At 36.5% G+C, this 10,507-nt stretch overlaps 3 protein-coding genes across 6 annotated transcripts; 2 read left to right on the forward strand and 1 right to left on the reverse strand.

Annotated features, from left to right (window-relative positions):
• The first annotated feature begins 16 nt into the window (after positions 1–16).
• Positions 17–3,655, forward strand: LOC149727608 (serine/threonine-protein phosphatase CPPED1-like). The gene is made up of 6 exons (XM_089888529.1): positions 17–170; positions 597–689; positions 1,273–1,383; positions 1,756–2,038; positions 2,402–2,594; positions 3,063–3,655. Exons 1-6 carry the CDS (start codon positions 17–19, stop codon positions 3,189–3,191), a joined length of 963 nt encoding a protein of 320 aa, XP_089744655.1. The 3' UTR covers positions 3,192–3,655.
• On the forward strand, positions 3,118–10,505 carry LOC149727609 (ferric reductase 1-like). 3 transcript variants are annotated; one of them, XM_089888542.1, is made up of 6 exons: positions 3,118–3,166; positions 3,656–3,734; positions 8,142–8,297; positions 8,485–8,595; positions 9,029–9,275; positions 9,622–10,090. In XM_089888542.1, the coding sequence occupies exons 3-6, from the start codon at positions 8,187–8,189 to the stop codon at positions 9,726–9,728; spliced, it is 576 nt and encodes a 191-aa protein (XP_089744668.1). In that variant the 5' UTR covers positions 3,118–3,166; positions 3,656–3,734; positions 8,142–8,186; the 3' UTR covers positions 9,729–10,090. The 3 variants fall into 3 exon arrangements, with proteins under 3 accessions (XP_089744668.1, XP_089744667.1, XP_089744666.1); XM_089888541.1 differs by lacking the exons at positions 3,118–3,166; positions 3,656–3,734; positions 9,622–10,090 and adding exons at positions 7,417–7,549; positions 10,122–10,505; XM_089888540.1 differs by lacking the exons at positions 3,118–3,166; positions 3,656–3,734 and adding an exon at positions 7,417–7,549 and having other exon boundaries at positions 9,622–10,087.
• On the reverse strand, positions 4,348–5,632 carry LOC149727610 (heat shock protein beta-7-like). Of its 2 annotated transcripts, none has more exons than XM_089888545.1 (3): positions 5,476–5,632; positions 4,815–5,007; positions 4,348–4,540 (listed from the first exon to the last, which is right to left on the reverse strand). In XM_089888545.1, the coding sequence occupies exons 2-3, from the start codon at positions 5,000–5,002 to the stop codon at positions 4,447–4,449; spliced, it is 282 nt and encodes a 93-aa protein (XP_089744671.1). In that variant the 5' UTR covers positions 5,003–5,007; positions 5,476–5,632; the 3' UTR covers positions 4,348–4,446. The 2 variants fall into 2 exon arrangements, with proteins under 2 accessions (XP_089744671.1, XP_089744672.1); XM_089888546.1 differs by having other exon boundaries at positions 4,815–5,002; positions 5,476–5,626.
• Positions 10,506–10,507: the final 2 nt, after the last annotated feature.

Here is a 10,507-nt window from a genome sequence, read left to right on the forward strand (position 1 = left end):
TCAGGTTCACTGAAAAATGTTTTATACTTTTTCTCTATTGAGTTTTTGCTTAGGTGATTCCCCTAACGAAAAACGTCTGTATTTTAATGACGTCATTATTGATTTTATAAACGTGAAGATGACGTTTTCTATCAAACCAACCAATAATTGTGTCCCAATGTTCGGCAAAGGTAAGTCTGTGTAACATGTGGAATCATAATTTAATAATGCAATTGGTAACCTTCATGTATTAATTGTGTATTGCGTCTTCACATATCATTTTCTTCCAATTTCTTCTTGGTTTGTTTTATTAATTACAGCTCACTGTGAGTTAGTTTATACAGTATCGTGGATTTAGCAGCTACGCTTTCTATTTTACACTTTTCCTTAAGTAGTTTTTGCCTGTAGCGTGTTTTAATAGCTGGCGTTTTTCTCCTAATTCGCTTCTCTTCGTTGTTTTAATTACTTTTATCTTTATTACTGCTAGAAAACAATTTCCTTCCCCCCACATTATCCACCAAAATTTCCACCAACCTCATCTGTAACGTACAGGAGGATTCTTCACTAGTGCAAATTACAATACTCAACATTATTAAATCTCTATGTTGCCAACACAGCTGAACAAGGGGAGTGGGCGGCCGATTATTCATTCGTGTTCGGAGCCGATCCCCAACCAGGGATGATTCACGCAAAGTTGAGGAGTGGTGATGGTGGGTATAAGGTTTTTATATAAGGTTTATAAGGTTTTTATAATGTTTAAATATAAAGTTTCTATGTTTAAGTTATAAGGTTGCTATGATTAAATATAAGGTTTCTATGTTCAAATATAAGGTTTCTATGTTCAAATATAAGGTTTCTATGTTCAAATATAAGGTCTATGTTCAAATATATATTTAAATACAAGGTTTCTATGATTAAATATAAGGTTTCTATATTTAAATATAAGGTTTCTATGTTCAAATATAAGGTTTCTATGTTTAAATATAAGGTTTCTATGTTTAAGATAATACCGTTGTGGACTTGTTAACATTTGTGTCTTTGAGCAAGACACAAACACACAACATTAATTAACATAAGCCATAAAAGGAGCTTGTTAAACATAATCCGTCGTATTCGTTGTGTCACTTTACACAATTGTATGATAGAATAACAAAAATATAAACTTTATTATATTCATATCCAAAGCAGGATTTAAAACGCTTATTTCATTGCTAATTTTCTTTTCTTCTTAAATCTTATTCAATTTGTAATATAAAAATCATTGACTTTATATTATGATGACTAAACTTATAGGCAGCGAATGGGACGAAGAGATTCTACTTGTAGATAAATTTGTAGAAGCTGTCAATCAAATCAACCCAAAGTTTGTTTTTCTTGGTGGTGACATCACTAATGCTTATCCAGGTTATTTGGACATATTTATCCATAACTTTTACCCGATGGTATAGCACAGTGGTTAGTGCACTTGTTTCTATCCCAGAGGATAGGGATTCGAGGCACGTTGCTGCTGCTATTGTTGCTGTGTGTGTCCGGGCGAAACACTTAATTGCAATTGCTCTAATCAAGCGGTCACTTGGGGGTTGTTCAAATTATCAGCCATATAGAAAAGCAATCACCCACAAAGCTACGTATGTGGTAACTCACGAGGTGGACGAAACAGAACACCATTGTTATATATTCTTGCCAGTTGCATGCTTCACGGTTGCATACCAAGACTGTAACTTTGTTTATGTTTTAAACTTCTTTCGAAATTTCTCCAACAATTCCTCTACTCAGGTGACAACCTTCGTGAACTACAACTCAAAAGTTTAAGCAAATCTTTTAAATCATTGAAGCGTGACATTCCCATCCTTGTTGCCCCCGGTAACCATGATATCGGGGATGTCCCTACACCGGAATCAGTTGGAATGTACACGTCTGTTTTTGGGGACGATTATTACAGTTTCTGGGTGGGTGGGGTCTTCTACATAGTGATCAACAGTCAGTATTATAAGAACGATTCAGAGACAAAGGAATTGTCAAACAAACAATGCAAATGGTTGGATGAACAATTGAAAAGGTAAATATAATAGTTTAGGAGTAAATGAGCCAACTCTGGCTTAAGTCCAAGATCTGTAAGCTAAGTGTATATAACAGAACACATGTATTAAAACGACTATCATTGGCCTGCTGTACGAGGTTAATTCATAGATGTAACTTGTAAGCGGGCCTCAGATGTATGAGACAAAACATCTATGTCATATCAACTGTCATTGCCCCGCCATGCGAGGATAAATAAGTTACATTCATTCAATCACCCACAAAACATGGTAATGTAATGTGTAAGCAGGCACAAGGTGTATGAAACAGAACACCCGGGTTATATTGACTGTTGTTGCCTCACCATGCAAGGATATTTAAGTTCATTCATTCATTCATGCAGTGCATCAGGAAGTCGAGTGATCGTCATCTCCCATATTCCTCCGTTTATATCCGTTCCCATGGAGGAAGACACGATCTTCAACATTCCCCTCCACCATAGGATTCCACTCATGGATAAGTTCGCTACATCTGGTGTGAAGATGATTCTGTGTGGTCATTATCATAGAAATGGTGGCGGGGTGTGGGGGGAACAGGTAACGTTGGGGTTACTTATTATGAATGAATGAATGTAACGATTTTTATTATAAAATATTTCTTAGTATTAAAGCAGTGACATTTGTATATAGGAAGTTGAATGAATGAATGGTTTATCCTTGCATGGCGGGGCAACAACAGTTGTTATAACACAGGTGTCCTGTTTCATACACCTCGTGTTCATTCACAAGCTACCACATATGTAACTTTGTGGGTGATTGTTTTTATGCATGGCTGACAATGTAGACAACCCATAAGTGACCGCTGGGTTGAAACCATTTTCATTAAGTGTCTTGACACACAAGGACACATACGCCCACAATGGAGGCAGCTTGTGTATCTAACCCGGTACCGTTTGATCACATTGCCAACCTAACCACAATAGCTTCACATTGCCAACCTAACCACAATAGCTTAAAACTTTGCAGCAAAATAACAAGTTGCCAAACTATTTTCCTTGTTGTTAGGCTGAGGTAGAAGTGGTTGTGACATCATCAATCGGGGCTCAGCTCGGGAAACAAAAACCTGGATTCCGATTGGTTCATGTGGGGAGAGATGAAATACGACAAGAGTATGTCACAATGCGAGATGTGTGATGTCATAGCTTCGTTGTGATGTCATAACTTTATTGTGATGTCATAACTATTTTGTGATGTCATCTTTTAGTTTAATAATTTGTTAGCAGAATAAGCTTTCTATGTTAATTGCGCTGTAATTAATCTGATTTCTATTTATTGTTTGTGTTATTAAAAATGTTCATTGCACTTATAATCATGTGTGTATAAATTATGTCTGTAATTATCTGATCTTATGCAACCATGTTTACATTACCATTACTTTTTCCCCGATATATATATAGGGTGGGAGAAGATGGGACACCTTTTCAATATATTTTCTCGTCCCATTTGGTAGTAAACAAAGAACATTCAAAGAATAAAAAAAACGTATTCTCATGACTTCCATGGACTGTTGTTGTTTAAAAACACTATCAATTTGTTTAACAAGATGTACTTAAGATGTCCCATCTCCCCCACCCTACTATACTTTAATTCCCACACAGGGTTTAGGTGGTTAAGTTTGTTAAACAAGCAAGAAGTTAATGGACAAGATTTCAATATTTTAAGCAATGGAACGAACGGGTGAGTTGCAGTTTTCAAACTTGTGTAGATGTTATGGCTGTGCTACAACATTAAGTTTGTATTCGCATGTTTATGCACTGACTATATATTAATATAGAAGGCAGGGGGAATACGGGACACCTTTAGTACATATTATCCAAACATACTGATCGTGTTTTAAACAATTAAGAACTGTCTATGGGAGCCGTGAGGATATAGTTTTATATTTCTTTATTTACTACAAAATGGGACGAGAAAATAGAATGAGAAGGTGTCCCATCTTCCCCACCCTACTATATATGTTTTATTTGAAAGTGACTAACTATTTTATACATGTCATGAATGGAACGAAACATAAGTGTCTATATGGTATAAAATATATACTAACTTGTAATATAGGAAACGACAGCTGTATTGTGATTCATATACAGATGTACTAAATTCCTATATAAATGTATTGGATTCGTAGCAATATGGAGTTTGGATATTTACACACTCGTTATACGGCAGCTCATGCGGCGGTATATTCTTGTAAGACACATTGGTTTGTGACGACATAATAATCGTATTATTTCGAACATCGCGTCGATCGTTATACACGTCATAATCAACCGATTGTTTCAATATAATCGACTTCCAGTTCTTAGTTATATTTATTTACAAACATCCTTAAATATTTTATAAATTTTGACAAAATCTTTTGTGCAAGGAGTTCTCTAATATAATTATGACGTCACAGTGCAGGGCACGCGCGTAGAATAAGTGTTCCATCCCGATATAATTGTGACGACACAGTAGTAGCATCTACGTAAGCGGGCAGCTGGCATCTGGAACAATAATCGACTAAATCTCCTGACAATCGAAGTCGTTCCAATATTATCCACGTAATCAAACTAACAAACCCAACATTCTAAATATGGTAACCATTGCTGGTTGTGACGCAACGATTGCTTGTACCGTAACAATTGTTGCTTGTGACGTAACAAACATATCATATTTTCTGGAATATTCAGCACTTTTAAAACGCCTCGAAAACAATCGCTCTACATTCGCAACCGCATTAATACGATTATGACGTAATAATGGTTAACAATCACTTACTTATGAGTGAAATCGGCTTGCATCGCCCCCCCTCCCCACTTCTCGGCGTGTACCTCCACTTGTTTATTCACCGTCTTTACCACAATATCCTCCGGTTTGAAATCACCCACGTGGACAGTCATGCTCCACTGACCTTTTCGTTTAGGGATCGTCACGGTCCGTTGCACAGTGGTAGTTGAACGCAACATCTTAACTAATTTTTAGCAGAAACAAAAAATGAATATAAATTAAGAGCATTGAATAGAATTAACATAAGTGTCTCTTATACGTAGCAGCAAACGTATTTGTATAAGTTATTTTGTAATTGGTGGTAAAACGACAACTCGTAATGACATACTATGAATAAAAAAACAATGCACTAATGCACAAACTTGTTAGTTGAATTGTCACTCAAATTCAATTTCTATTATAGGATTACGACAAAGTATATTAGATATAGTAGGATGGGGAAGATGGGACACCCTCACTACATATTATACTAATATGCTGATCATGTTCTAAACAATTAATATCGGTCTATGGGAGTTGTAAGGATATGGTTTTATAATTCCTTGAATGTTCTTTGTTTACTACCACTACCAAATGGGCCGAGTAAATAGAATGAACAGGTGTCCCATCTTTCCCACCCTACTGTATTACAAACAACAATTATACTCTTTACCTTTATTTTTGAATCCTTGGTTTGTCTTTATATCCACGTTGTTATATAGGGATCCGAATAAGATTATAAACCTACGTATTTAAATACTTATCTGTCCCTGCTTTAATGTACATTGTATTTCTTGCTACCAGGTATACTGTATTTATTTTAGGAAGTGAATTTTTGGTACAAGTTTATGAATAAAGCATAAAATCTCACGAGATATAGACAAAGCATTAATTTAAATAAAATTTAAATAAAAATCGTTGAATTAATTGTGACAGAAAAACAATTTAAACAACTAGGATGCCTGGTGGCAGCCAATGAAATATAATTATAACTTTAAATACGGAATAACTGTATAATAAATTTCGCAAAACAGATCCCGATCTGATGTTTGGAGCACCCGATCCTTTAATACGGGATTTGTGTTCATGCAACGTAAAGTTGTCATATATTTGTAAGTTAGTTGAAAGTAATGTCGACTGTGCTAACACACGGACGCTCAAATTCATAATATTTCTGCTTATGTAAGCATAAGCTTAAGCTTCTATTTGCTTAAAACCGCTATCTTGTCTTGTATTATAATAATCATTTTTATTCCCTCATCGTAAGATTAAAGAATGATTAAAACTAAAATACAGAATATAGCAAATGGCAGTCTTATACGCGGTTAAAAACATATTTAAAGTATAGTTTGCTAATGTTACTATAATAACAAGTATAAGCTGTTGCATAATTTCTGCCTCCGCTGCACAGACTGGTGCTATGTAACCCACGAAACCAGAGTAAACCAATCAACCTCTCGCATGTCTGTTCATTGTCACAACTTGACGTTGGCTTTATCCGCTAGGTGGAAACAAAGATGCGCGTTTATTGCGTGGTATGTTGTGGTTTAAAGAAGTTGTGTACTAATAGCTTTGAAAACTACTCCATCATTTTTAAATACAGGGTTCAAAGCTTGTTGTTGCTGCCATTGTAGGCGTATGTGTCCTTGGGCAAGACACTTATCAAACATTGCTCCAACTTCCTTGTCACTAATGGGTTATCTAAGTTGTCAACCTTACGGAAAAACAATCACCCACAAAGTTACATATGTGGTAACTCGCAAGCAGGCACGAGATTTATGAAACCGAACACTCGTGTTAAAACTCTTGACTTAATTAGTATTAAATCCTAAATATTTGAGATAACTGTGATAATATTAAACTTTATTTTATTAGATAAACCCTATATGCATGAGAAAGTCCCGGTCACGACTGCATTGTGACGTCATTGCATTGTTTTTGAAGTTTTGTTTGTTCATAACATCGGATGTTCACTCAGGCCTCGCGCTTTCACGGCTTTCACGTTTTATGATGTCATAGTCGCAACTTGTATAGTCCCATATTGGTGGGTCGCTATTGGTTTGTTAAGGGTTTAGGAGCCGTGTCTTTATGTTTGCAACTAACCACTGGTGTTTTGTTGCCAATCTTCTGTTTAATTAATTTGCACCTCGCTATTGTATTAGAGGAGATAAATATATGATGTTTATTCTAAAACGAGTTTGCAAACTTTGTTTACGTTGGTTTACGGTGGAAATTATTATGAAATAATTTTTGTCTCGTTTAGAATTCAAATTATTTACCTTTATGACGTCACAGGCGAAAGCTAAAAATGCGAATTTATTCGATTGTTCGTTTTATAGGTTTGTTATTTTTTCAGATACTAGAATAAGTAGTATGGGGTAAGATGGGACATTCCCTTTTTTTTCTGTTATGCCTTATTTGGTGGTAAATAAAGAATGTTAACGAAATTATATAACCGTATCCCTACGACTCTAAAAGTGCGTTAAATGTTAAAAACACGATTAGAAAATATAGGGGATATTTTATACTAACGGTATCGTATCTATATTACTTTATAATCATAGGATGTTATTTCGCCATAATACGCGGTTATACAACTCTCGATTATTATTCTTTATTATTTCATCATTTGTAGATCATTTGTTACGTCATAACCTGCTTTAGGTAGGCATCCGAAAGTTAAAATGTTTAAAAAATGTATTTTAACATTTTTGATTTGTTTATTGGGCGTCGATGCGCAACAGCAGGTGAGAACGTTGGGTAGAATATGACTTGGACAATCAACTATAAGTATGATTGTGAAAGTACATTTGCGTAATGGGTCAACTCTGTCTTAAATCCCAGGACCCACTGTAGGACCTCACCTATAAGGAATAGAATGTGCATATACAATGTTGGGGTTATGTGCCAACTCTGGCCTAAATCCCAGGTCCCATGGCATGCCCCACTGTAGGACCTCACCCATAAGGAATAGAATGTGCATATACAATGTTGGGGTTATGTGCCAACTCTGGCCTAAATCCCAGGTCCCATGGCATGCCCCACTGTAGGACCTCACCCATATGGAATAGAATGTGCATATACAATGTGGGAATATTGGGAAAATCTGGTCCACATACCCTCGTCGCCATAGACTTTTTTTTAGAGATTATGCAAGTATATGTTCGTTTAAATAATTGGACGTATAACATCGAGCTTGGAAATGCAAAACTGACATAAATGCATTATATAAAACACTTAGCTTTAAAATGCAAGACTCGCACCCCAAACCACAAGCTGATAAGGAATATTACTTTTTTCTTATTTAAAAAAATATTATTCGTAATGTTTTTTTTACAGGTCGGCTTGCGAGCGACACCCAACGGAGGGGTATGGACAGCAACAATGAATGACGTCATCACGTGGATAAAACTCGGCAAAACTTCGTTTGAGTTTAATGTGACGGGTCCCGCTACTGGATATGTTGCCATGGCGATATCCCGTGATAAACTGATGGTAAATACAGTTTATGACGTCATATTCGTTTTCGCGTTTTACAATAATATACCGTCAATAGCAAAGTTTGGGCCAACTTGGGCCTAAGTCTTAGGTACCATGGCGTGCCTCACTGTAAGACCTCACTCATATAGATTTAAATGCGAAGTTTATTGTTAAACTATTTTAACACCTGTGTAACTAACAGGGTCCAGATGATGACGTTTATCTCTGTGGACGAACTGCTCCCACTAGCGCCACCTTGCGGACACGAACAGGTTACTTAAATGCAAGGGGGCCACCAGTGTTAACTGCGGACGTAAGTGGTTTGGTTGGTTGGTAAATATAATGAAGGCGTAACATACTTAAGGTGGCTGTACACAGTATCCGGAATTCGTCCGTTTTGTCTGATTTGACCGGATTTCGCTGCCGCATGCGGAACTCGGTAATGGGTTTGCTTATGACTTCGCAAGCGAATTCACATGCCGGATGCTGTGTACAGCCACCTTTAGCAGCACATTCGTTTTACCAAGTGTACCGTGTTAAGTGTAAAGAAAATATCACCTAAAGGTTACCTACGTGATAACTTGTAATATGTAAATGAACACGGAGGTGTATGAAACAGAACAATTCGATTATAACGAATGCCGTTGCCCTGCCACGCGATAACAGTTCAATTTTACGCATATACGACGTTTTTACCAGTTCAACAGCATACAAATCATCTTAACAAAACGGTAATATTTTCCCAGATTCAAAGCAACGTGGCTTTAGTAGCAAACAGGCTGACATGTCAGTTTGTGCGTCATAACAACGTCACAAAGGACATTAACAACGTCACAACAACATGGGATTTGAATAAAAACAAGTTTTACCTGTTGTATGCTGCTGGTGAGGTTAATACAGCGGGTGAACCAAGCTATCACGATGAGCATAGGCTTGCCTCGGGTTATCTTATTGACTTCGTAAATGGGACTGTTGATGCCACAACAACAGCAGGTATTATGCGTATATATGCTGCCACCATTGTGGGCGCATGTGACATTGGGCAAGACACTTCAATTGCTTCAACCCAGTGGTCATTATTGACTTTTCTAAATTGTCATCTATACATTACAAAATATTCACCCACAAATTTGATACGTGGTAACTCGTTAGCGGGCACGAGGTGTATGAACTACCATGTATGATGCGCAACGACATGACCGCCGTGTCAAAAGCTCTTTAACAGTCGTTATACTTGGTGCACATACTTTATGCACCCGTTGTTTTAATGGCTGTACCTTCCCATAATTACCCATAGGGTAGTTGTTTAGCTTTGTAACCAAATGTTTTACCCCAACAGCTGTTACCGCCCCCAACAATATGATGACGACATCATCTACGTCATCAGCTGTCGCCATCAGCATTGTTTGTTACGTCATGCCATTCATACTAATGAATATGATGTAACAGGGCTACAATTTACATCATAATAATTGCTTATTGTTAAATATGTCTGTTCATTACGAAGACTTAATCAATATTGTTTGAAAAGAAACTGTGGGGTAAGATGGATACCGTTAGCCGGTTAGCGCATAATATCCCATATTTCTCAACTCTGTTTACGTTATATATTTCTCTAAATATTTTTTTGGTTTCTACCAAATTGGACGATAAAATAGAATGAAAACCTGAACCATCTTACCCCACAACTACTAAACAGCTTGTAACTGGTGTACTACTAAGAAAGGATAATAAAAAACATTTAATTAAACACAAAACCTTTATAACTATGTACTCACTTATTGACTAATTTCTGAACCCCGTGGTCTTTACCTTAAATTCCCTCTTGTTAAAACATAGGCGCAAAATATTAGAAACCAACCGCACGATGTTCGCTGTGATGGGTAAAACCAGGGAGGATTTTGCAGCAAAGTCGAGCTTATCGTAAGAAACTGGGTTTTAAGTAAGTGGATCCTTTGTTTAGAGTCAAGTTGGTAGATTGAGCTTTGTTAGACAAAGTATTATGAATCTAATTTACCCGAAAAATGATAAACATTATTATATAATATATAGTTATGTGGGGTAAGATGGGACATCTTTAGCGCATAATATCCAAATATCCTATTCTTGTTTTAAACAATTAACAACGGTCTATGGGAGTCGCGTGGTTACAGTTTTATAATTCTTTGAATGTTCTTTGTTTACTATACCAAATGGGTCGAGAGAATAGAATAAGAGGTGTCCCA

Source organism: Ciona robusta, chromosome 11 (genome assembly GCF_009617815.1).
Source record: "Ciona robusta chromosome 11, ASM961781v2".
NCBI classification, from domain to species: Eukaryota; Metazoa; Chordata; class Ascidiacea; order Phlebobranchia; family Cionidae; genus Ciona; species Ciona robusta.

Bases quoted from the DNA above. Each gene is read 5' to 3' on its own strand.
- LOC149727608 (XM_089888529.1), top strand. From the start codon at position 17: ATGTTTTATACTTTTTCTCTATTGAGTTTTTGCTTAGGTGATTCCCCT. The intron at 2,039-2,401 runs GTAAATATAATA...TCATTCATGCAG, and splicing joins TTGGATGAACAATTGAAAAG to TGCATCAGGAAGTCGAGTGA. The intron at 2,595-3,062 runs GTAACGTTGGGG...CCTTGTTGTTAG, and splicing joins GCGGGGTGTGGGGGGAACAG to GCTGAGGTAGAAGTGGTTGT.
- LOC149727610 (XM_089888545.1), bottom strand. From the start codon at position 5,002: ATGTTGCGTTCAACTACCACTGTGCAACGGACCGTGACGATCCCTAAA. The intron at 4,541-4,814 runs GTAAGTGATTGT...TTATTGTTCCAG, and splicing joins CAAGCCGATTTCACTCATAA to ATGCCAGCTGCCCGCTTACG.
- LOC149727609 (XM_089888540.1), top strand. From the start codon at position 7,487: ATGTTTAAAAAATGTATTTTAACATTTTTGATTTGTTTATTGGGCGTC. The intron at 8,596-9,028 runs GTAAGTGGTTTG...ATATTTTCCCAG, and splicing joins CACCAGTGTTAACTGCGGAC to ATTCAAAGCAACGTGGCTTT. The intron at 9,276-9,621 runs GTATTATGCGTA...TTACCCCAACAG, and splicing joins TGATGCCACAACAACAGCAG to CTGTTACCGCCCCCAACAAT.